General features: G+C 40.4%; 1 protein-coding gene across 1 annotated transcript in view; it reads left to right on the top strand.

Moving 5' to 3' along the window:
- Window positions 1-27188, top strand: part of baz2bb (bromodomain adjacent to zinc finger domain, 2Bb) — a 50784-nt gene that overhangs the window by 7941 nt on the left and 15655 nt on the right. Inside the window, exons 4-24 of the mRNA XM_079881931.1 lie at window positions 406-835; window positions 1729-1998; window positions 2748-2802; window positions 4060-4168; window positions 4257-4358; window positions 5105-5318; window positions 6600-6692; window positions 6772-6833; window positions 7052-7117; window positions 8759-8824; window positions 9437-9481; window positions 9753-9779; window positions 12494-12559; window positions 12800-12940; window positions 13835-14089; window positions 15916-16139; window positions 17109-17183; window positions 17491-17722; window positions 18209-18271; window positions 20285-20429; window positions 21196-21749. Of these exons, the coding sequence (XP_079738057.1) occupies window positions 406-835; window positions 1729-1998; window positions 2748-2802; window positions 4060-4168; window positions 4257-4358; window positions 5105-5318; window positions 6600-6692; window positions 6772-6833; window positions 7052-7117; window positions 8759-8824; window positions 9437-9481; window positions 9753-9779; window positions 12494-12559; window positions 12800-12940; window positions 13835-14089; window positions 15916-16139; window positions 17109-17183; window positions 17491-17722; window positions 18209-18271; window positions 20285-20429; window positions 21196-21749 (3294 nt within the window). The remainder of the gene's footprint in view (window positions 1-405; window positions 836-1728; window positions 1999-2747; window positions 2803-4059; window positions 4169-4256; window positions 4359-5104; window positions 5319-6599; window positions 6693-6771; window positions 6834-7051; window positions 7118-8758; window positions 8825-9436; window positions 9482-9752; window positions 9780-12493; window positions 12560-12799; window positions 12941-13834; window positions 14090-15915; window positions 16140-17108; window positions 17184-17490; window positions 17723-18208; window positions 18272-20284; window positions 20430-21195; window positions 21750-27188) is intronic.

The following is a 27188-nucleotide window of genomic DNA, read 5'->3' as shown; positions in this document are numbered from 1 at the left end:
GTCTTGTGGTTTTGTTGTGCTCAGATTATTCCACATATCCCAGATCTGATTCTGATTTTTTGAATGTTCTAATTCTTGTATACTTTTTGGTCAGATGGTGTTGCTTTTTCAGTTACAGTATTTTGATCAAATGAATGCAGCTTTGACTTCTTTCAAAAAACATTCTTACCAACCATTCTTTATCTGTTGTGTATATCATATGCATAATTCAATTCTCAGCTTGACTGTTTATTACGGAAACAATCTTCTATAATATAATAAAAACAATATATTCTAAATATTGTTCTGAATATATTAGTTGCGTATATGTTCCTATACTTGTGCAAATCAAGGCAGCGAGTGAATAAGTCACAGTGAATGACAGATGAAGTAATTGCATCTCACTTCTGCTCTCTTTCCCATCAGCCATCGCTACCTCAGAAGTCGATCAAACAAGCCTTTCCTCCACCCTTGAGAGATGCACAGGAATCACCATACAGTCCGTTCCTCCCGTCTCTTCCTAATGAGAACCATCATCCCGGCACGGAGCAGGACGCTCCTCTGGCCCTGATTACCAAACCTCGCTGCCAGAGCGCACGTGTTCCTGATAAACCACTGCTGGGTGCCACCAGCCCCACATACAACACCCCCATCAACCTCACCACCAGAGAGACCTCACCCGGTCTCTCTCTGAGAGCAGGCCGAGGGAAGGGCTGTAAAACGGCGAAGAGAGAGAGACCGTCATTGGTGGAGAACTTCAGGGGGGCGGAGTCTAACCTCCCCGACAGTAAAGACTCCGATGACTCATTAATGGAGGATGAGGATGAAAATGACATTTCAAACGACAGTCTCTCAGGTCAGCGTGATTATTAATCTTTCAGATCTGAGGTCGTGTCATGAATTTTTGCGTATCTTTTTAATGAATTATCCCTTTCTTAATGGACCTGAGCTAACATGAACAGTTGTATTTTTATTAACTAATGTTAACAAAGATTAATATTTGAAATAATATACAGTATTGCTCATTGTTATGTTAGTTAATGCATTAACCAATAGGACCTTACTGTAAAGTATTATCGTCTTTTGAGGTAAAAGTTAATTGTACTATGAAATTTCTGTTCAAACTGTTTAAACTCAAAATGTCCTCCTTAGTGGCAAAAATAATAAATCTGTATGAAGATTAGCCATTGTTTTGTTAGAAATATGGGTACGCACTTTATGGTACAGGTCAAATTGACCCAAATTGGATTCACCAAATAATCATACTAAGAAAAACAATCAGGTGAAATATACCTTTAACATTAATAGTTCTCACATATTAAAAAAAAAAAAAAATTTAAAACCTGTTTAGCAACTATTTTTTCACGAACTGTAAATTTTATAAACAGCATTGCAAGTAATTTTTAAAAAATATTTTTAGAAATTTTGAACAGAAGTAGTGTGGGAAAGTACAAGATCATGGGTTCGATTCACAGTGAAATTGTATGGCAAAAATGTATGAAATCAACAGTATTAATTTCTTCGGATAAAACTCTGCCAAATGCATAAACGTAAACACCCTCAGATGGTAGTTGAGAAAAATTACATAAGCATAATATAAATTTTGTATGCAAATTTCACAACACATCATGGTGTCACTGTCAACTTTGCGAGCATGTTCATGATCCCAAATGCCGCTAAAGTGTATTTTTCCATACATTCATACACAAGTAAACAGACTCTTATATTATTATCATTGTTATTTTGCAGATTCTGACAGCAATTTAGACAGTGATTCTGATGATGAGGATGGCAAGGATGAAGAGATGGACACAGATTCAGAAATGGACAGAACACCGCTCAAACTCAACAAATCCTCAGCGTCTGCACTGGACTCCTCCCACAACACTAGCCCCGCCCCTCTCAATCTACAGGTTCATAAAACACCTGTCACAGCCACACCAGCCATGGTGACCAACTCTGGGAATTCAGCCAATCACAGCCCTCTTTTCTCATCTTACAGTGTGGGCGCACCCCCAGGTATTGTAAACAAGTGTTCTTTTGGATATTAATAACTTGAAATGAAAAATATCTATATAAATATCTCTATAAAATAATATCTTAACACTGAAGCAAAATTGTCCTGATCATATTGTGTACGTCATTTCACTTTGAGTTTAAACCTGCAAGTGCACTACAGGTGAAAAGTTTGGAATTATTTTATTTATTTTTTATGTTTGTGAAAGAAGTCTCTTATGCTCACCGAGGCTGCATTTATTTGATGAAAATACAGTAAAAACAGCTTTTCTGTTTGAATACATTTTCAAATGTAATTTATTCTTATGATGCAAAGCTGAATTTTCAGCAGCCATTACTCGAGTCTTCAGTGTCACATGTATGATATATGAACATATAATGAAAAATATATGAAAAATATGAAGTAGCTGTTCTCAACATTGATAATAATTATAAGAAATGTCTCTTGAGCAGCAAATCTTCATATTAGAACGATTTCTGAAGGATCATGTGACACTGAAGACTGGAGTAATGATGCTGAAAATTCAGCTTTGATCACAGGAATAAATTACATTTCACAATATATTCACACTTATTTCAAATTGTAATAATATTTCACAATATTTCAGTTTTTATTGTATTTTTCATCCAATAAATGCATCCTTGATGCACGTAAGAGACGTATTTCTTAAACATGAATGATTGCAAACTTTTGACTGGTAGTGTGTGTGTTTCTTGTGATTTATTTGTTTGCTTATCTACCTTGTCCCAAGGGAAAAGGAGAAGAGTCACAGATGAACGTGCACTACGGAAACCTCTAGAATTCGGGTGGGTCATGACTGTAAAGCCATATCATGTTACACTTAAGATGCATTTCTTTTGATTCATTTGCAGGTATTGTATCACTTCTTTTAGGCCTAGATCGTACTCTGACACATACAGCATTTTAAAGTTGTGTAGAGCAATACACTATAGTGGTGTTTTTGTAAACAGTCTTCCACAGTTTCAAGATAATCTCTGAGTAAGTTAGTTAGTCATGTTTTTAGCAGCTTCCATTTAACAACAGCACATCTGGTTTAATGACAGACATTTGAAGGACACTCTATCGCCCCCTTGAGTTCAGAGGTTTGTTATTGCCGCAGTAATGCAAGAATCCACATGATGTACACAAGACTGCACACACTTGAGTGAACTACACACATGCATCATTAACAGCCTTTCATCTGCTGCAGCTGGTTCTCTTTATGCCTGGTTCAGATTACACAGTTGTTTTGTCTGTACGATAGTCACTGTGTCAGATTACGCGATTTTGACTCCTAAAATCTTGTCGTGTCGAGGACAAGAAACATGTCAAACTACACGTTGCTTTCCGACCAGTCATCGCGTGCTGTATCACACGCACACATATACATACACACACACACACACACACACACACACACACACACACACACACACACACACACACACACACACACACACACACACACACACATTCTTGTACATCTATCTTTATGAGGACCTTCATTGACACAATGCAATCTCTAGCTGCTTACCCTAACCTTATCCATCACAACTAAGTGCCTAACCCGAACGCTGACCCTAAACCGACCCTTAACCTCATTATAACCTTATCCCTAAAACCAAGTCTTGACCCTCAAACAGGCCTTTAAAGACTCCCAGAAACTGAGGACCGGCCAAAATCTCCTCACTTTACTCTCTCTGTCCTCACTCCAATGGTCTAAAACTCAAACTGGTCCTCACAAAGATAGTTGTACAAGTACACACACACACACACACACACATACACATATACACACATACACACAAACACACACTCTCGCTCACTCTCACACAAATGCACACACACACACGCACGCACAAACTAAAGTGTTACCAATGCAGCTAAAAACACCTTAACTTATTTAACTAAGTTGAAAACATGGTCTAAAAGGAATGGTTGAACAAACAGGTTTTCCTGCCACTTTTAGGGGAATTCAGCCTATAAATGACTGACTTACAGTTGTCTCATTTATGCATCACTTGGAGTCTATAGCATGAATTGAAAACTCTTTCTGTTTGCAGATGGCAGAGAGAGACGCGCATCACAAACATGTCTGGGCGTTTGCGGGGAGAGGTGGCGTACTTTGCTCCGTGTGGCAGAAAGCTCAGACAGTACCCTGATGTCATCAAGGCAAGAGAACTTGTGTTCGACCGGTGTGGGCTTCTTAATGACCGATGCTCCTGCCGCTCTATTAATCTCACGTTCTCACCCCTCACAGTATCTGACCAGAAACGGAATAAGCAACATTACACGTGATCACTTTAGCTTCAGTGCTAAAATAAAGGTTGGCGACTTCTATGAAGCCAGAGATGGACCACAGGTACGTTGTTCCTCTGTTTATTATAGTTTTACACGACTGTGAAGTCAAACAAGTTGAACAAATGTAATTTGATTTTCTTTTTTTGGGGAGCAGGGGAACATAGTAGTGTTAAAGTGTGCAGTTTTTTTTTATATTAGATTAAAAAATATAATAAATAATAAATAAGCCATCTAAGAAGTGATAATAGTAATACAAATAATAATAATAATAATACATAAATAACAAACTATTTTAGATATAATTGTGTTATTTTACTATCACTACTACTTCTACTAATATTATTATTATTATTCTAAAAAAAATATGTATTCTCTAAACAATGTTCTTTTCTTTGGTGTTAAAGTGTTTTAAATATTAATTTAAAAATAAAATAAGCCATCTAAACAATAATGATAATAATAATAAATAATTTTAGATATTAGTCTTATTATTATTATTATTATTATTAGCATTTTTATTCTACTATTACAACTACTACTACTACTACTACTACTACTACTAATAATAAAAATAATTATAAATCATAAATATTATTTTATTATTTTTTTCTAAAAAGAATAATTTATTCTCTGAACAATCTTGTTGTCTGTTGTGTTAAAGTGTTTTAAATGTAAAATGAAAAAATATCAAATAAAATAAAATAAAATAAAATAAAATAAAATAAAATAACCCATCTAAGCCAATAGTATAATTTCCCCCCTTTATTCCCTAAATTATTTTCTAAACGATGTTGTTGTCTTGTTCAGGGCTTACAGTGGTGCTTAATGAAGGAGGAGGAAGTCATTCCTCGTATCCTAGCGATGGAAGGTCGACGGGGTCGTCTGAAGAATCGTGACTCTTTGAGGACTCCTTCTGCTGACCCGGCTGGCTCTCGGAGGAAAGCCGGAGCGCCTGACGAGAGTGAAGCTGATGTTCTCAGCACCTCTGAGGCCAAACTACTGCGCAAGCTGGAGGCCCAGGGTACCGCTCACTCAAATGCACACATTGGGCCCTATTTCAACAATCTAAGCGCACGGCGCTAGTGCACTTAGGTCGTGTCCGAATCCACTTTTGCTAGTTTAACGACAGGAAAAATGGTCGGTGCTCCCGACGCATGGTGTAAAAGGGTTGTCCCTATTCTCTTAATGAGTAATGGATGTGTTTTGGGATTTAAGTGCGATAAACCAATCAGAGTCTCATCTCCCATTCCCTTTAAAAGCCAGGTGCGCTCTCACCATGGCGGATTCGCTATTTACATGACGGAATTTGATAGTGGAAAGACCGAAGCCATCTCCAGAGCGCAAATAGATCTGTTCGTGCGCGAGGTAAAAGTGCGAAAGCAGACCATCTACAGGACAAGCCGGAATCCACCATATCTTTATGTACACAATAATAATATTTTACATTGTAATCCTTTTATTTTTAATATTTGGCATATTTGTGTGCTGCTGTGTGTTTAATAAGCAGAGTGTACGCACGTTGTGGACCCGCCTATAGGCGCACATTACTAACGCACTCTTTAAATAACAAAAAAAATAATAATGCGCCATTGACTTTAGACCAGGTTTCAGTTGGTCAATGGCGCAGTCTATTTCAGTTCCTCAAAATAGCAACGCGCCAACAATGCGCCAGAACACACCTCGTTTTCAGACCAGCAGCCCATGGGTGCACAAATGGGCGCAAATGCATTTGCTATTTAAACAACATGGCGCAGGACGTGGTGATAACTGCGTCGGGCTGAAACTAGCAAAACACACTTGCGTCGCGCCTGGCGCTGCATTGCGCCGAATGTAAGATAGGGCCCATTATCTTATCTGTTTTATGTTATTTCAATTTGAGATGTTTTAAAAGATTGAGTTCACACAAAATTCAAACTCTGTCTTTATTTACATTTTGAAGAATCTTCACACAGGATATTTGTTATCTATCCACATTATTTTTAATGTAAGATCAGCCATGTGTAACTTGATTATGTCTGGCTTCTGGTGTCATCCACTTCCAGTTATTTTTAGCTATACAAAAACAGCCTGTTATGCTGCTTGAAATTGCATATCATATTATTTTTATCTATTATTGTAATAATAAACACACTGGTTTGTAATGCAAATAGTTGTATTGTTTGCTGCAATTCTAGTTGTTTATAATGAATTGGAAGTCTTGCACATTCAAGCTTACTTCCTCACTGCAAAATAAGATGGATAGTTGAACTTCTCTAGAATTGCTGATGATAGATTAGCTCTAAAGATCTCCCGTATGTGGCAGAAATCGCACGGCAGGCCGCTCAGATGAAGCTGATGCGTAAGCTGGAAAAGCAGGCGCTGGCGCGAGCAGCCAAAGAGGCCAGGAGACAGCAAGGTGAGCTGGGGGTTTTAAAATGTTTCTAGTTTCTAGTACACTTTCTAAATCTGCTCAGCATCTTCCTCTGAACTTTCAGCAATCATGGCAGCAGAGGAGCGGCGGAAACACAAGGAACAAATGAAGATCCTGAAACAGCAGGTCAGAAATCAGCCGATGCCGCCACTAACTGCTATACTTCCTCATGTCGTTTCATGCTGACTTGTTTGTGTTGGTTGCATGCACATCGTTGCTTCTGACACATCCGATAAGCATTTACCTTTATGTATTGATGCATAAAATGCCTGTGGTTCTACATTTAATCAATGAAAAAATCCAGACCACGTTTCATTCTCTCTCATTCCTGGCTATTTCCACAGGAAAAGTTCAAGAGAATCCAGCAGGTCCGCATGGAGAAAGAACTCCGTGCTCGGCAAATTTTGGAGGTAAAGTTTATATACAACAAAAAATAACACAAATGTAAATTGTACAAAAATGATATACATATACATACACACACACACACACACATATATACATATATATATATATATATATATGTGTGTGTGTGTATATATATATATATATGTATATATATATGTGTGTGTGTATATATATATATAATATGTGTGTGTGTGTGTGTATATGTATGTATGTGTATGTATGTACACTCACCTAAAGGATTATTAGGAACACCATACTAATACTGTATTTGACCCCCTTTCGCCTTCAGAACTGCCTTAATTCTACGTGGCATTGATTCAACAAGGTGCTGAAAGCATTCTTTAGAAATGTTGGCCCATATTGATAGGGTAGCATCTTGCAGTTGATGGAGATTTGTGGGATGCACATCCAGGGCACGAAGCTCCCGTTCCACCACATCCCAAAGATGCTCTATTGGGTTGAGATCTGGTGACTGGGGGCCATTTTAGTACAGTGAACTCATTGTCATGTTCAAGAAACCAATTTGAAATGATTCGAGCTTTGTGACATGGTGCATTATCCTGCTGGAAGTAGCCATCAGAGGATGGGTACATGGTGGTCATAAAGGGATGGACATGGTCAGAAACAATGCTCAGGTAGGCCGTGGCATTTAAACGATGCCCAATTGGCACTAAGGGGCCTAAAGTGTGCCAAGAAAACATCCCCCACACCATTACACCACCACCACCAGCCTGCACAGTGGTAACAAGGCATGATGGATCCATGTTCTCATTCTGTTTACGCCAAATTCTGACTCTACCATCTGAATGTCTCAACAGAAATCGAGACTCATCAGACCAGGCAACATTTTTCCAGTCTTCAACTGTCCAATTTTGGTGAGCTCGTGCAAATTGTAGCCTCTTTTTCCTATTTGTAGTGGAGATGAGTGGTACCCGGTGGGGTCTTCTGATGTTGTAGCCCATCCGCCTCAAGATTGTGCGTGTTGTGGCTTCACAAACGCTTTGCTGCATACCTCGGTTGTAACGAGTGGTTATTTCAGTCAAAGTTGCTCTTCTATCAGCTTGAATCAGTCGGCCCATTCTCCTCTGACCTCTAGCATCAACAAGGCATTTTCGCCCACAGGACTGCTGCATACTGGATGTTTTTCCCTTTTCACACCATTCTTTGTAAACCCTAGAAATGGTTGTGCGTGAAAATCCCAGTAACTGAGCAGATTGTGAAATACTCAGACCGGCCCGTCTGGCACCAACAACCATGCCATGCTCAAAATTGCTTAAATCACCTTTCTTTCCCATTCTGACATTCAGTTTGGAGTTCAGGAGATTGTCTTGACCAGGACCACACCCCTAAATGCATTGAAGCAACTGCCATGTGATTTGTTGATTAGATAATTGCATTAATGAGAAATTGAACAGGTGTTCCTAATAATCCTTTAGGTGAGTGTATATGTCAAATGTCAAAAATCTGAAAAACATTGAGATGTTTTTTTTAACTATGGCATTCTCTTGGTAATACTGTACTACACATTTAAACACTTACTGGTTAAGTTATAACAATGTCAAATATTTTCTTATATTATATTGTTTTATTGATATTGTATTATGTATTAATTGAAATACTGTAATGTCCGTTTATGTTCACAGGCTAAAAGAAAAAAAAAGGAAGAGGCTGTCAACGCCAAAATACTAGAAGCTGAAAAACGAATAAAGGTTTTTATTTTAGTAATTGATGCATTTATTGATTTACTGAAGCATTTTATCTCAATATCTGAGTCTTTCACCTATATCTGCTATATGACCTGTTCATGTCATTCATGTTTTCTCCCATAGTTTATGACAAAAAATAAGAGTAAAATCTGTAACAGTGCAGGGTCAGATATTAAGTTACTCAGGACAACAATACACCATGTTGGTCTTTTGATTTTATAGATAGCAGATTAATTGTTACAATTCAGAAATGATTTCGATTCAGTTCATATTTGATGACATCATTTTATATGGTTTAGAAACATTATGGGGACATTATTGGGGCTGAAACTGGACCAGTGCACATTTTTAATATCCATTTGGATATGTTTGTGAGATTGAGTGAGACCCGAGACGGCGCCGATGCTCCATTTCTCATTTTACATTAACACTCAGGTGCCCCCCCGACGATACGCCTGTCAATCAAAACCCAGCCATTTCAATATACTGCGGGAATGCAGAAAATCCTATCTGTTTATGACATCCCTCCATCTGCATCTCTTTCTCTCTCCCATCCTCACTGATGGAAATAAGGCCGTATTTGCAGTTTTAATTTATTTTTATCTGTGTGTGTAGGAGAAGGAGCTCCGTAGACAGCAATCCATCATCCTGAAGCACCAGGTATGAGCAAACCATCTTCAAATCTCCTTCCTATAAGAGCTCTTTCACAAACACAAACAATATTTCACTGAATAATGCCTCAAGTCTCCGCTGCTTTTATTCTTTTACATGATTATTTTAAAGGAATCGTTGAGCCAAAAATGTTATCTGTCAGAATGTTCTTTTTTTTGGCTCAACTGTTCCTCTAAATGCATTATGGGTAATCACTCTAATGGGGAGTTGCATTGATTTATTTATTTTTGTTCTTGCCTTTGCCAACTCTCTCTGCCAGGAGTTGGAGAGACATAGACTAGATATGGTATGGGTATGTTTACTTTTGAACATTTAACACATTGTGAAATGCTTGATTCAGGTGTTTTGCTCCATGTTGCACATGCAACTTAATGCTTGGACTTCGCTCACATTCCTCTTGCATGACGCCCTGCATCTGCTTTCATCTGCTTGCCAAAGGAGAGAGAAATGGGCTCTTTTCCAAAACCTAATGAGCTGCCTATTTAGGCAGCATTTTAAAGCATCATAGAAACAAAGCATAAGCCTTTTAAGATATGTTCTTAGACGGCATTGCATATATCATTTGCAGAGAAGGGAATCCCATGATGCATTGCTAGAAGAATGCATTGAAAAGAAAAAGTAAATTATAAGTACATCTTAAATATAGTTCATGCAGCGGTGTTATTTTAGTATTATTTATATACTATTTTAGTGTTTATTCATATTTTGAATTGGAATTTATTTTATATTTTCTGCTTTCATTTGAATTTTAGTTTGATTTAATAATTTTTTGTTGTGCTTTTATCATTTTTGGTTACACTTTATTTTAAGGTGTCCTTGTTACAGTGTAATCATACATTTAAGCACTGAGTAATAATTATTAACTACATGCATTTACTGTAGGGTTAGGGTTTGGTTTAGGGTTAATTGGGTGTAATTATGCACAATTTATAGTAATTATGTGTAACAAGGACACTGTAAAATAAAGTGTTACCTCATTTTTTATATATTTCTATTTAGCTTTATTTTAATTTTTAAATTTCTAGTATTTCAGATTAAACTAATTAATTTAGTAGCCGAGGCAACATTTCTAATTTCTATTTAAGTTTTTCTTCTTTATATATTTATTTATTTATTTATTTATTTATTTATTTAAAGAAAGCCAGTTTTAATAGTTTTAGTTAAAAACAACACTGTCATACAGTACTGAAAATAAAGTAGTTCAATCCAATTTGATAATTGTGTTTGTGCTAGATATTTTACATGCAAATTAGAGAGCCATTTGTTAAGCAACATGCTAAACTCTATTGAAATCAGTTGAGTCAAGTCTCATGGTTATATGAAGGACGTGGAGGGTTTGGTTTCGGTTAGGATGCAGCTCACGGTTTTGGAACAGAGTCATAATCTAAATATCTGTGAACAGACATCAGTCACGAGATCTCCACCAGTGCCGGTGGCGACCGCGCTGCTTCATATCATCAAGCCTATCATAAACATCCATCCTGATTCGTGCTTGTTCGTCATTTGTTCGTGATATTTAACAACATCCAGCCCCTGTGTTGATTTAGATTTAAAACGGACAATAAAATAATCTCCTAAAGATTATGGGAGAAGTATAAGGTGTCACTCAGCAGCTGAAACCAGTTTTCCGTCTGGATCATTGTGTAATTGGGAACTGCTTTAAAGTCTTGATATACTGAGAAAGTTTCGAGACTTCTCTTCCTGTCTGTCCTGCACTAAAGACCTCCAGCTGCCCGTAGAAGCCTGAAGCTTAATCTGTAACACCTGGAATAACTTTCCGGCAGATGTTTAGGAACTGACCAACTGACCCGCGCTGGTTAACAGATCTGTTAGCCCGTCTGAAGGCACGTTCACACCATAACCATAACTATAACTATAACTATATCAGCATCCACACCAGCACACAATATCGTTCTGTTTATTTTTGTCGTCTGTCGCTTTAAATGCTCAAGCTCTTAAGATGGATTCTGATTGGCTGTCAATGTTTTTATCGTTCATCAGCAGGAAGAAATCGCTCTGAAAGTGATTTCTCATCGCTGTTATGGTTATAGTTTCGGTGTGGACTTTATAATATTTAGATATATTAAGTTATGCTCATTGTTGTGAACAGCCTTCAGACGGACTGATCTCTGCACCTTCATGCTTCAGCAGTGTTTCTGTGTTCAGGAGACTGACATCTGACATCCTTTTGATTTTCTTCTTTGATTTCCTTCTTTCTTTTAATCTGTCTTATTTTATTCGTTCATTCATATTCTTTCATCTTCATTCTGAATTTCATGATTTTGTTCACTTTCTCTTTTTTCTTTTTTTTGATGTTCTTCTGTTCATTATTTTTTGCACTTTTCTTTTGTTTGTTCTTTTCTTTTTTTCTCTTTTTGTTTTTTCTTTGTCTTATTTTTCGTACCTTTTATTTTTTCTTTCTTTTGCTCTTTCATTTGTTCTTTCTTTCTTTCTTTCTTTTGTTTGTTCTTTCTTTTATTTATTTCTTTTGTTTGTTCTTTTTCTTTCTTTCTTTTGTTTCTTTCTTTTGGTCGTTATTTCTTTCTTTTGTTCTTTCATTTGTTTTTTTCTTTCTTTCTTTGTTTTTTTTCTCATTTATTTTTTCTGATATGTTGTTTTCTTTAGATCTTTTGCTGTTCCATTATTTAATTTGGTTTGTTTGTTCTTTATTTTGTTTAGTTTGTTCTTTCTTTCTTTCTTTTTCATGCTTTCATGCTTTTATTTTCTTGTTCATTCATTAATTGTTCTTTCATTCTTTTGTTTTTATTTTTTCTACCTTTTTATTTCTTGTTTGTTTTGTTTACTTAATTTTTTTTCTTTCATAAATTTATTTGATTCCATCTTGTTTTGATGATTTTTTTTTTGTCTGTCTGTTTTTGTAATTCATCATTTTGGTCATTTTGTTTACATTTTTTGTTTGTTCTTTCCCTCTTTCCTGTGTAGTTTTGTTTGGTGTTTCGTTTGTTTGTTCTTTCTCTAATGTCTCAGTGTTTGTTGTAGGAACGGGAGAGACATCGGCAGCATGTGATGTTGATGAAGGCAGTGGAGGCCCGGAAGAAAGCTGAGGTGTGTTATACAGCTCCTTTTATCAGTTCATCATTCTCTTTTACCCCTCCTTTCCATTCTCCATCTATTTGTCTCCCATTACTCACTATTTCCTCTTATGCTCCATCTCATCATCTCTCTTTCAATGTCTCTTTTCCCCTCTCATCATCCTTCCACTCAATCACATAGACTATTATTATTATCAATCAGTCTCCATGATGGCACACAAGGTTTGTTATCTCTTCAAAAATGTTTCTGCAGGAGAAGGAGCGACTGAAACAGGAGAAACGAGATGAGAAACGATTGAACAAGGAGCGCAAACTGGAGATCAGGCGGCTTGAGCTGGAAATGGCCAAAGAGCTGAACAAACCCACCGAAGACATGTGTCTGTCGGATCTGAAGGTGAATCACACAGAAAATCACCAGTACACATGAACTCCAGCATTGAGAACATTGTGTACACAGAGTTTACTAAAAAGAAAGATTTTGAACAATTCACTGTCTCTGTGTCCGCCGGCGTTTTGACAGTCAAAACTAGTCGATCTCCAAATGTGAATGAACTGACTCTGAATTTTAGTATTGCTTCTTATATGAGGATCCTTTTTCAAATACAAGATCAATATTGATTTTCACTAACGACAAAACAACAAATTATCCGTGAATTTATAAGGAACTAAGCTTTAGGAGCTTTCCATCTTTACTCTCCTCCCTGTTACGTTGCATTCGGAAATCGACTATTTTTGACTGTCAAAATGCCGCGACAGTGACAGTGAGTTGTTCAAAATCTTTCTTTTTAGTAAACTCTGTGTACACAAACACTGTTCTCAATGCTGGAGTTCATGTGTAGAGCCACTGGTGACACTTCCAGCACAGTTTCATGTTGTGTCGAGCCGCATTAGTGTTTTAAAAATAGTGATTTTTGATGCTATCATAGTCGTGCCCCAAGCACTCCCATTCACAAGGCAATTTGACCGAAAACGAAAATACGGTCAAAATTAAAAGTGGCGTTTCTATTTATGCTTTTACACGAAAGTTCGCCTTGGGTAGATTAACAAAAAGACCCTAGGTTGCATTTTGGCGAGAGTTACCCTTTAAGTAATCAGATTACTTTTCCTGTAGTTATCAATCAAATAGCATCCACCTAGTGACATATAAACCTCATAGAAAGTTCCTAGCAGCCATCCAGAACAAGGCATGCAATCAAAACAGATTCATAAAGCTATGCTTCAAATGCAAGGGAAAAAAGATGAGTCTTGAGATGAATTATAAGTACTTTATAATTTTGTCCATGTTCAGCCTCTGCCAGCGCTGTCACGGATCGCCGGTCTGGTGTTGCCGGGAGGATGTTTCTCAGACTGTCTAATGGTGATGCAGTTCCTGCGCTGTTTTGGAAAGGTCCTGGGGTTTGACCTCAGCGCTGACGTGCCGTCGCTCGGCGTGCTGCAGGCAGGGCTGCTGAATGTGGGGGACAGCATGGGCTTCATCCAAGACCTGCTGGTGCGCATGCTGTCTGCTGCTGTGTGTGACCCAGGACTCCCTGCAGGACACAGGGTGAGAGGAGAGCTGCTATACTGTGTGCTTGGATTTGTCTGGATTCCAGCTCTGATCACTGGGTATTGAATGAGTTCACATGTTTGCTGCACAATTGTTGTGTAATTTCAAGCTTTTAAGCCTTAAGATCAAAAGATTTTTGCGATCATGAGAAACACAAATTTATTTTTATTATATTATATTATATATATATATTATATTTATATATATATTATATTATATGTATGTATGTATATGTATATGTGTATATATATATATATATATATATATATATATATATATATATATATATATGTATGTGTGTATATATATATATATATATATATATATATATATATATATATATATATATATATATATATATTAGTATATTTATTAGTCAATCAATAAAAAAAAACTAAGTCTAACTAAAACTAAGTCAGATTCTTCTGTAATTAATCGCGATTAATATATTTTTATTTTGTAATAATTTCACATTTTATCTCCAAATTAATGTAATGTATTCAGTCAAGAGCAGTGAGTGATTTTCTCTTTTTCTTTTGTTCTTTGATTATCCTTAATGACAGACAGTAACAGGTTTATTAGGCTGCTGTCACTTTAAGACCTGACACACATGACGCGGATCTGACACATTTTCTCTCATTTTCAACTCTTTACATTCATTTAAGACTTATTTTAACTAATTTAAGAAGACTGTGCCTGTGAGGATACTCAAAAAAAAAAAAACAGGCATTTTGGCATAATTTTGTGAGTTTTTTTCTGTTTAAGCGCTTTTAAGTCGTGTGTGTGTGACAGATTCACAGACGCACGCCAGTACTGCACTACATTCTCTTTGTGTCTTGTTGCGCTTGAATGGTTTAAAAGCATTTGTATGAATAAGAGCGTGATAATATAATGTAGCCTAATATAATGGTAGCCAAAGGATGACAGAAAAAAGGATGCCTCGTTAATTACGTTAAACATTTTTAATGCGTTTGTTATGTTGCTGTGGTTGTGCGTGGCTCTCTCTCTTATATAATAATTACACATTAAAAAACTAAATTAATACAATTACATGTTAATAATTTTAACAAATCTCTCTCTCTCTCTCTGACATTATTATATGCAATTATATATTGACGACACTAATAAACTGCAAACAAAGCAAATAAATTGCGTGCGTTAACACATTAATTTTGATAACCCTAATATATTTACTTACTGTACTTACTTTTAAAAAAGCAAAGCAGTAATTGATGGAAAATGGCCTGAAACTTATTTACTTAGTTATTAAGTTGAATGTTTACAGCACTTAAGCTCCACTATTGCATGATAGTTTATTAAATATCTTTATTATGTAAATATATATTTCCACGTCAAAGACAAATGGAGAACCATTTACTGTACCTTACACTTGGAACAAATAGCCTGATATATTATTAGATTAGCAATTATATTAAATAACAATACTATTTATGTATTTATTTTAAAATCTCCTCAAGTTTACATGTATGTTAACTCTCTTGTATTCCTCGCTCACAGTCAGTTCCTGCTGCTCTTCTTTAAGCATGCTTTTCTTTGTGGCTTCAAGCACAATATCTCCAATAAAGAGCAAGAATTCAGTTCAGCCCCTCAGCAGATTTCCTGTGCTAATCTCACATGCGTTCACAGTCTTCATAAAAAGCCTTTTGCTCCGCCTAAGAAACTCCTAAATTAACCGACTTAACCGTGCCTTTCAATTACCATGATAATTCAGTTCCCTTTCAACACTATCTCGCGGCCTTTGTCACACCAAATTCCTCATTGTATCACTTTGTTCTTTTGTTTGGGTGTTTTGATCATTTCAGGCTAAGACGGCTCTGGGAGACCATGTGACTAACATCGGCTTGAACCGGCACAATGTTTCTGAGGTGCTACAGATCTTTATGGAAGCTCACTGTGGACAGACTGAGCTAGCATCGCTGGCCGAGAGCTTGAAGACCAAAGCTTTCCAGGCCCACACACCCTCTCAGAAAGCCACTATACTGGCCTTCCTGGTCAATGAGCTGTCCTGCAGCAAGACTGTGGTCAGGTGCGCTAGCATTAGCTCTGCAACTGAAGTGTAAAACTGATTGGTGTAGGAACAATTTTTCCTCATAAATTGCTACTATTTTTCACAAATTATTGCACGAATTGGCAAGTAACACTTTGAATTCAACATGAAAACCTTTCCCTTAATGTTTAATATGGTTATTTGTCCAAATAGAGTGGATCTGTTCAGAAAACACTTGCCTGAAACACATCTCTGTGACTTGGCTACATCACCATGTTAAATATTTGCATAATGCGCCATCAAACGGTTGATCAGTGGACATTGTTGGACTTCAGATATCGACACCATAGTTATCATACATATAATAAAATTTTAAAGCTGCTTGTGAAGCCTGAGAAGCTGAAACCCAATTGTAAGGGGCGTTACCTTTCCAACACACGCTCTAAGCAGATGGCCAATCACAACAGACTGGGCCAGCTGACCAATCAGAGCAGACTAGGCTTTTCAGAAAGGCAGGCTTTAAAGAGCTTTTGTAGTGTTTCAGGCAGACGGTGAAAAGAGGTGCTGCAGCAATGTACAGTATAAGGAAAAATAATGTTTGTTTTTACTTTAAATCATGTAAATATTTTCTAGCAGACCCAAAACAAAAATTTACAAACTCATAACATGGGCACTTTAATATATACGTATAATTTAAAAAAAAAAATCTTGTTTTAAATACAAATCTCCAAAAATGTAACAATTTGTCAATTTTATTTTTTATTATTTTATGTAATTTTTCTTGGTTTAAGGATTTTTATACACATTATTTATTTGGTTTACTGGAAAATACTGAGTAAAAAAATGGTTATTAGAATATAAACCTTTTTTTTAATTTATTTCCTATATAACATATACTATTACTGTGATATAAAATGACAATGTAAGATTTTGGTCATACAGCCCGACTCTGTAGGTGCTCATAATTATGTTGTGTTTAATGCATACAATTTATTTTCTTTGTCACAGTGAGATTGACAAAAACATTGACAACATGACCAACCTGCGTAGAGACAAATGGGTGATTGAGGGGAACCTGCGAAAGTAAGACACTTGTTTACACCCATCACATAAACACACGTATTTCCTTCCTCTGATAATGTAAAACACACACTGCGGATCGCTATCATGGATCGCACATAGTGGACACTAGTCTTCATGTGGTCCATAATATATAGTTCCCATTTTTTATGATTTTTATTCATAAAAACAGAATGAAATGTATTTATACAGAATAAAAACCTACACTTATACTTTTTCTGTGTTCAGGAAATGCAAACCTAGTTATAATGTGATCATTATGTTTTGGTTCGATTGCAATGCATGCTTTATTTTGGCCGTTGTTGTACAGACTGAGGAGCATCTACGCTAAGAGGACGGGAAAACGAGAAAGCAGTGTTGGAGGAGAGGAGGGTCAAGCCGCTGGTACGCCTGTGAACAGCCGTAAACGCAAGCGCAAAGGAGGGGAGAGTGATGATGATGATGAGGAAGATGATGACAGCGATGAACATGGAGAGGAGGATGAAGACGAAGATGATTTTGGTGGGAAGAAAGAGAAGAAAGCCGAGGCGTGTGAAGATGAGGTAGAGCGTGACTCTGAATGTATCATTGTGTAAAGGTCATGTATAATGATCTGTCTTATGTACCTGTAGATCAAATGTATGAATTGAGTAATTGTATAGCTTGAATGCAATGTAAGTCACTTCAACATTTATGCATTTAGCAGATGCTTTTATCTAATGTAAACGTCAGAATGTTTAGAATGAGTAATTGTTTTCAGTTTAGTTTCAGTAAATACCCTTTTTTCCACAGTAGTTTTAAGTTATACTGTTTCCATAGAAAAAAACACTCAAAGGATTGACTCAAAGGACCCTCATTATCCCATATAGGCTAAGATGTTTCCTCCAGTATTTCTGCTGTAATTAGAACAAAGCTTCTTGTTTTCGTTCTTTACTATTAACAGAAACCACTGTTTTAGTACTATGCTCAAGTAGCATGTCTGCTCTCAGTGTTGGTTGATTTGTTACGATATATTAAGAGGTATATATTAACACCTTCATATATTGCAGGATGAAGGTGATCAGTCCACAAGCATTGAGGAGCTGGAGAAACAGATTGAGAAGCTCAGCAAGGTAAATGAGCATCAGAAAGAGGATCCTAAGGCCCCGAGATACTCACTGTGAAGTTCTTTCATTCTGTGCTTAGGGGTAAAAAGTTGGAAAATATGTGACCCTGGATCACATGTCGCACGGGTATATTTGTGGCAATAGCCAACAATACATTGTATGGGTCAAAATTATCCATTTTTCTTTTGTGCCAAAAATCATGAGGATATTAAGTAAAGATCATGTTCCATGAAGATATTTAGTAAATTTCCTACCGTAAATATATAAAACATGTATTTTTGTGAGTGAATGCAGCACAATCGTGAACATAAATGAACAACTTTATAGGAGATTTTCTCAATGGTTTGATTTTTTTGCACCCTCAGATTCCAGATTTTCAATAGTTGTATCTCGACCAAATATTGTCCTATCCTAACAAACCATACATCAATGGAAAGCTTATACATCTCAATTTCAAAAAGTTTACCCATGTGACTGGTTTTGTAGTCCAGGGTCACAAATGTGAAAATATGTTTGAAAGACATGAGCAGCGGTATACTGTTAGTCAACATCCCGACACCACTCACACTGCTGAAAGCGGCGATTGGATGATTATGTAAATGTGTGCTGCGCGCTTTCCGCTTAGTAACAAAATAAACACAACAAAAATGACGATGGTGAGAAAACAGTTAAGAAAGCATCTGATCATAGTGATGTGGATATGTTTGTACAAGCTCTGCAATTCGGCACTCCAGTCAAGACTGCTTAAAAGCAAGCAGCTTTACATTATTAAACATTGTCAGTGTCTCTTTCAATTGGAATTACAACCTCAATTTCTACTATAAAGCAGCTTTCCAGTGTGTTCATGTTTTTACTCGCGGACATCTGACCTCGACGGATTGAACAGAGAAATGAAGAGACACATGTACTCATTACATCATCACCATGGACCAATGGTAGTTCGAAGGCGGAAAGGTCGCTTTGGGAAGCTGTTTCAAACTCCATAAATTAAATTCTTTTTGGCCTGATTTTGTTCGAAATGACGTCGTACCAGTTCGTTCTTCGATTATGCTTGAAGTTTATCAGAGCTTTTTCCCTACATTGTATTAACGGATGAATGTGACAGTTGTCTACTACAATTGTTTCACATAACACATTGTTCCATTTGTTCTATTTGTTTCACCCACCCATTATTCCATTTGTTCCATTTGTTTCACATAACACATTGTTCCATTTTTATTTTTTTTACCCAACACATTGTTCCATTGGTTCCAATTGTTTCATATAACATGGTTCCATTTGTTTCACCCAACACATTATTCCATTTGTTTGTTCGATTTGTTTCACATAACGGTAACACTTTACAATAACGTTCATTAGTTAGCTACATTAGTTAACAGGATCTGATAATGAACTGCACTTCTACAGCATTTATTAATCTTTGTTAATGTTAATTTCAACATTTACTGATACATTATTAAAATCAAAAGTTGTAATAGTTAACATTAGTTAATGCAATAGTTAACTAACATGAATAAACGATGAACAGCTGTATTTTTATTAACTAACGTTAACAAAGATTAATAAATACAGTAACAAATGTATTGCTCATGGTTAGTTCATGTCAGTTGATACATTAACTAATGTTAACTAAGTGTTATCCACATAACACATTAGACACTGTTCCATTTGTTTCACCTAACACGAGACGCTGTAACCAATGTAATTTAAATGTTCATGAAGCATGGCAAATATAGAACAAAGTTATTAAGAAAAAGAAAGCAACACACCACAGGCAAAATCTCATTAAATTCATTAAAAACAAACGTCCTCTACAGAGGACAAAAATGAATAGCTGGGTCCCAGGAGGATAACATGCCTGTACTTGCTTTACCTAAATGTAGGATACTAAATGTACTAAAAGGACAGATTCACTTGCACCTTTCCAAACATAAAGCAAATATTTTCAGTAAAGAGAGAAAAAGTATTGAATGAAATAGATACACCGGTCTTGACGATTTTAACCTTGATTTCTTACAGCAACAGACTCAGATCCGCCGGAAGCTGTTCGAGGCCTCTCACTCCCTGCGCTCCGTGATGTTCGGCCAGGACCGCTATAAAAGACGCTTCTGGGTTCTGCCGCAGTGTGGCGGGATCTTTGTGGAGGCGCTGGAGAGTGGAGAGGGTGAGAACAACACAATGAGATTATAATGTGAAGACTAAGGCATCTTCTAAAGGCCTGATCTCTCAGTTACAAGTTACAGGAAACACCCTGGAAAAGACACAAAATGGGTGGAATAGTTAAAATGGGTATAAAATTTAATTTGTGAATATATAGTAAAGTGTAATTTATTCCTGTGATCAAAGCTGAATTTTCAGAATCATTACTCCAGTCTTCAGTGTCACATGATCCTTCAGAAATCATTCTAGTATGCAGATTTGCAGATGTTGAAAACAGTTGTGTGCAATTTATTTTTCAGGATTCTTTGATGAATAGAAGGTTCAAAAGAACAGCATTGATCCAAAAAGCTTTTGTAAAAGTATAAATGTCTTTACTGTCACGTTTGATCACTATTAATTTCTTTAATCTCTTTCCAAAAAAATTAATCTTGCTGACCCCAAACATTTGAACGGTAGTGTATAATGTTACAAAAGCTTTCTATTTCAGATAATGCTGTTCTTTTTAACTTTCTTATAAGCAATATTATAATATGTAAGGAATACATAAGCAATATTTAAGCACTATAAAAAAAATATATTTTGTATTGAGGGAATAACTTTTTTTTTTTTTAAGTTTTTTTTTTTGTAATTAAAATATAGATTTTTTAATATTATTTAATTAATAATAATAATAATAATAATAATATTTAATTAATTTTTATATTATTTTATTGGAACTCTCCATTGTAGAAATGTACTGCTGCTACTGCTGATATCTTGTGTTCCTTCAGGTCCAGTGGAGTTGCAGAGAGAGCGTGAGAGGTTGAAGAACGCTCACCTCGTCCAGGTCAAAGTGGAGCCGGCGGAGGAACCTGATGGACAATACGGCTCCGCTGAGGTGAAGCATGAACTCCCGCAGGATCTAGATTCACTTAACCTCTTCCTACAGAAACCTGGCTCCTTCTCCAAGCTCAGCAAGCTGTTGGAAGTGGCCAAGATGTCCTCCGAGGTCTCCTGTCGCCAAAACGGCAGTCCAAAACAGCAGAATACATTAACCAGCATCCCTGATCCTGATCACCCTTGTGTCCTCAACAACACCTACCTCACTAATGCCCAGCAGCAGATCCGTAACGACCAGCTCTACAAGGTCTTGACCGAGAGGAACGCTCATTGGTTCAGTCTTCTGCCACGCTCTCCATGTGACGCCTCATCTCTGACTGAAGGTCCACATTCAGCGTCATCATCTTCCTCACCACAAACGTCCAATGGCAGAGCCCGATCCCCGTTTGCCACCTGTCCGTCCAGCACTGCGGGAATCAATAACTGGTCATTAGCAGCACTGCGGGTATGATCGCGAGGACCAGGGATTCCCAAACTTTTTTTTTTTTTTGTCAGCCAAACTCACAGATTTTAAGTTAATATTTAGATCAAATATTAAGATAAAATAGAAAAAATTTAGTAAGTGTTTTATTTAGATTTGTTTTTATTTTTTTATTATTTAACACATATATAGGGCTTATAATAATAATAATAACATAACATTGTTTTAACTATAAAACTATTTAACTATAAAAAATTTAATTATATTATGTAAATATATCACAGTTGTAAATAACAATAGTTTAAAATGTATTAATTATTTTTAGTAATTACTTTACACTGCAAGTTACAGTACTAATATTAATATCTTAAATTCTTGACTTTCCAGTAAAAAAATTTCCAGTAAAACATTGTAAACTTCTGTCCACATAAATGCTGGAAATTATGTTAATGTAAATAAAGTAATCCTAGCGCACATTGCAAACTCCTAAAATGCACATTAAGCTCACTGCACATACAGAGATGGAGTTATAGACTATATACTTATTTAAATCACAGCCTTTGATTTGATAATCGAACTATGCTAAATTGCATTTTCAGTTTTATCTCAATTATTTGTGCAGCCACATGTATTTATTACACGTTACTACATGTACTTACTGTAGTAATAACAGTCAATTTTGCGAACCAGCTGCAGTTCCCTCATGAAGCTCCCGGGGTTAGCGAGCCCTCATTTGGGAAACCCTGGTTGTAAAACGTCTCGGTTACGGATGTAACCCTCGTTCCCTGAGTGGGAACGGAGACGTTACGTCGGATGACGACGATTGGGGTTTCGCTTAGAAGCCTATCACCTTCGAGTATTAGAAAACGAGCCAATGGCAATGAAATGCCATGGGTCTGCGGAATTTGCATAGCGTAACTCCGCCCGCCGCAGGGGGTATATAAGGAAGTACGCTGCACAAATGCAGATATGCTTTCGCTTCGGAGCCGAGAACTTCTCCACTCCTGTAAGCCAAATATTCTGAGTTAGTCTTCTCTTACCTTCGAGACGAGCGAACTCTCCGGTGTTGGTGTGACGGCGATTTCAGCGAGTGCTCACTACCCTGCTTGATCTGTTCAGTGATCTGACAGTTAGTGTGTTTCTCCCTGTGCGCTTCAGCATCCGCGGAGTTTATCCTCTCACAAAAAGAGCTTGCACGCGGCACGTCTTTTTAAAGATGCCTCGCCCGTGCACTTCTGGTTGCGGTCGAGATATATTTTTCTCTGATGGGCATGAACGCTGCTTGGCGTGTTTGGGCGTTGATCACGCTAAAGCAGCGTTCATGGATGACTCATGTTCTCACTGCGGGAACATGACCATCTCCATGCTGCGGTCGAGACTCAATGAGCTCACCAGAGCGAGAGTCCCCCTACCCACACCCCGATCTACTGACTCCGAGAGGGCTAGTACTTCGGCTGGTGGCCGGGGTGACCTGAGGGTGACTGTGTGGGACATACCGCCGACACGTCCGCGGTCCACACACCCCTCTTCAGCAGTGGTACCCGCGAGTGTACAGACTGAGACCGCTGGTCCCTCTTCGGAGCCCCAGCGCGTCTCGTTTGGAGCTCCAGAGGAAGATACTATGTCGATCGCGGCATCACAAGGTGGGCGCGAGTCCTCGGGAAGTGAGGATTCGGCTGCGTTGCCGCCCTCGGGCGTGCCAGCGTTGCCTGAGTCTGATCCCGAGCTGACCGCCATGCTTTCCCGGGCAGCCGCGGCCATTGGTGTTGAGTGGTCCCCGCCACCTGATCCAGTGCGCTCGCGGCTGGACGATTGGTTTTTGGGAGCGGCCGCTGACACTCGTCGCCGCCCAACCCCAATTCCTTTCTTCCCGGAAGTGCATGAGGAAGTCACGCGGTCCTGGAAGGCTCCCATGTCTTCCCGTGATCGTTCGTCGGCTTTCTCCGCCTTTCCTCCCCTCGATAAAGCTGATGCTTGTGGGTACACTGGGATTCCCACGGTTGAACGTTCTGTCGCGATGCAGCTGTGTCCGGCAAGCGCTTCATCACGTGGTGATCCAAAGCACCCTTCCAAAGCCTGTAGATTCTCGTCTACTATGGTGGCGAAATCTTACAGAGCGGCGGGACAGGCAGCTGCTTCACTGCATGCCATGGCCATCTTACAGGTCTACCAGGCCAAGATGCTCCGTGACTTGCACGAGGGTAGGACAGACCCAGGGCTCTTTGATGAGCTGCGCGCCGCCACTGACCTCGCTCTCCGGGCGACGAAAGTGACCGCGCGCTCCCTGGGTTTGGTGATGTCCACAGCTGTGGTCCAGGAGAGACACCTGTGGCTGAACCTGGCCGATATGCGTGAGCCTGAGCGGACTCGTCTGCTCAACGCTCCCATATCCCAGGCCGGCCTTTTCGGCGGTGCAGTCGAGGACTTTGCCCAACAGTTCTCGACTGCTCAGAAGCAGACTGAGGCCATTAAACATATTCTGCCCCGGCGTGCTGTTGCTGCTAAGCCACCGGTTCAGAGTCCTCAGCCTGCTCGCCGCCGAGGGCGCCCTCCTGCGGCTCCCGCCCCTCCCGCACGGCCCCAGCAGCAGTCATCGGGGTCGCGTCGTGGAGGAAGCCGCAGGAAGGCGCCACAGCCCTCTCCAGCCCCAGAAGGCGCTCCTGAGACGGGCAGCTCAGGATTGGCTTTCTTTTCTGTTCAGGAGGTGGTAGCAGGGCCACTCCTTCCCCCGGTGGAGGGCCGGGGGAGAATCTTTTGTTCTCCACTCCCCGCTGCTCGTCCCACGACGGGCAGCACCCTAATGTGGTTAAAGACAGAATCGAAATCCCCAATCCTGAGCCCACAGAGCCCGAGGGCCACAGTGCGCGCCACCCTCGGGTCCCGCCACTGCCGCCCTCCTCTGTCCCAGAGGTGCGGGATGACAGCACGCGCCGCTCACGGGCCTCGCTCCTCTCATCCCCCTCTGTCGCCAGACCCCTGCCAGAGCACGCCCCCGTGGGACGCGCGCCCTCCCCTGGCCTCCTCTGGCAGGACGCGGTTTATGACCGTGCCCCCGCACAGGGCCGCTATGCCACCCTCGCCGGTGCCGGTCATTCCGCCTCGCTGCCCCACCGACGGTACGTCTGTGGTTCGTATGACCCCGCTGGTGCACTTTCTGGAGGCCTGGCTAGAGCTTCCCAGACTGTCCCGCTGGGTCGCGAGAACTATCAGGCTCGGCTACGCGATTCAGTTCGCGCGATCTCCTCCCCGCTTCAGGGGAGTCCGCTTCACTATGGTCGGTGGCAATGCCCCTGTCATGAGAGCGGAGGTCGCCACCCTGCTGGCGAAGGGTGCGATCGAGATTGTCCCTCCAGCCGAAATGAAGTCCGGCTTCTACAGCCCTTACTTCATTGTACCAAAGAAGTCCGGTGGGTTACGGCCAATCCTCGACCTACGCGTCTTGAACCGCTCCCTTCACAGGCTGCCGTTCAAGATGCTAACGGCCAAACACATCCTCCAGTGTGTACGGCCGCAGGATTGGTTTGCAGCGATCGACCTGAAGGACGCCTACTTCCATGTCTCCATTTTACCTCGACACAGACCGTTTCTACGGTTTGCTTTCGAGGGACAGGCATACCAGTACGCGGTTCTCCCTTTCGGACTAGCCCTGTCTCCTCGCGTCTTTACGAAGGTCGTCGAGGCAGCCCTTGTTCCCCTCCGGGAACACGGGGTTCGCATCCTGAACTATCTCGACGACTGGCTGATCCTAGCTCACTCTCGAGACCAGGTTTGCGAACACAGGGACCTAGTGCTCCGGCACCTAGTTCGTCTGGGCCTTCGGGTCAACTGGGAGAAGAGCAAACTCTGCCCCGTGCAGAGGATCTCTTTTCTCGGTATGGAGATCGACTCGGTCGCCATGTGCGCGCAGCTTACGAGCGAGCGCGCGCAGTCACTGCTGACTTGTCTTCGTCAGTTCGAGGGCAAGAGTGCGGTTCCACTGAAACTATTTCAGAGGCTCCTGGGGCATATGGCATCCGCAGCCGCAGTAACGCCGCTGGGATTGCTTCATATGAGACCGCTTCAGCTTTGGCTTCGCGATCGAGTCCCGAGGTGGGCATGGCAACACGGCACGCTCCAAGTCCCAGTGACTCCAGCCTGCCGTCAGACCTTCACCCCGTGGGCGAACCTCAATTTTCTACGGGCCGGAGTGCCCTTAGAACGAGTTTCCCGGCATGTTGTCGTTTCAACAGATGCCTCCAACACGGGCTGGGGCGCCATGTGCAATGGTCATGCTGCCGCGGGCTCCTGGACAGGACCCCAGCGCCTTTGGCATGTCAATTGCCTCGAGTTGCTGGCTGTACGTCTCGCCCTGCACCGCTTCCGGGCGTTGCTCAGGGGTCAGCACGTACTAGTCCGATCAGACAATACCGCAACAGTAGCGTACATCAACCACCAAGGTGGTCTGCGCTCCCGCCGTATGTCGCAACTCGCTCGCCACCTCCTCATATGGAGTCAGAAGCATCTGAGGTCGCTTCGAGCCATTTATATCCCGGGACACCTGAACCAGGCGGCCGACGAGCTGTCTCGAGTTCGGCCTCTCGCTGGAGAATGGCGACTCCATCCCCGGACGGTCCAGCTGATTTGGGATCAGTTCGGCGACGCACAGGTAGACCTGTTTGCCTCCCACGACTCGTCCCACTGCGACCTGTTTTATTCCCTGACCGAGGGCACGCTCGGCACGGATGCACTGGCGCACAGCTGGCCGCGGGGCCTACGCAAGTATGCGTTTCCCCCAGTGAGCCTCCTTGCGCAGACCTTGCGCAAGATCAGGGAGGACGAGGAGCAGGTCATTCTGGTTGCCCCGTATTGGCCCAACCGGACCTGGTTCTCCGAACTAGTACTCCTCGCGACAGCACCTCCCTGGCCAATTCCTCTGAGGAAGGACCTCCTTTCTCAGGGACGGGGCACCTTATGGCACCCTCGTCCCGATCTTTGGAACCTCCACGTGTGGCTCCTGGACGGGACGAGGCAGGTTTGAGTACCCTACCACCTGCGGTGGTGGCTACCATCACTTCCGCTAGAGCATCGTCCACGAGACATGCCTATGCGTTGAAGTGGAACCTCTTCGTCAACTGGTGTTCTTCTAAACATCAAGAACCCACGAAATGCCCCATCAGTGTCGTGCTTTCCTTCCTGCAAGAAGGGTTGGAGCGAAGGCTGTCTCCCTCCACCCTGAAAGTGTATGTTGCCGCCATTGCCGCACATCACGATGCAGTCGATGGTAAGTCTCTGGGAAAGCACGACCTGATCGTCAGGTTCCTGAGGGGAGCGAGGAGACTGAATCCTCCTCGTCCTCCCCTCGTTCCCTCTTGGGACCTCTCAGTGGTTCTAACTGCCCTGCAGAGTGCTCCATTTGAGCCTTTGCAATCAGTGGAGCTTAAGTTCCTGTCAATGAAGACAGCGCTCCTGGTTGCATTGGCCTCC

This window comes from Squalius cephalus (assembly GCF_949319135.1).
Source record: "Squalius cephalus genome assembly, chromosome: 9".
Lineage (NCBI taxonomy): Eukaryota > Metazoa > Chordata > Actinopteri > Cypriniformes > Leuciscidae > Squalius > Squalius cephalus.
Note: the sequence above shows the minus strand (reverse complement) of the source record. Positions and strands in the feature narration are given on the sequence as shown.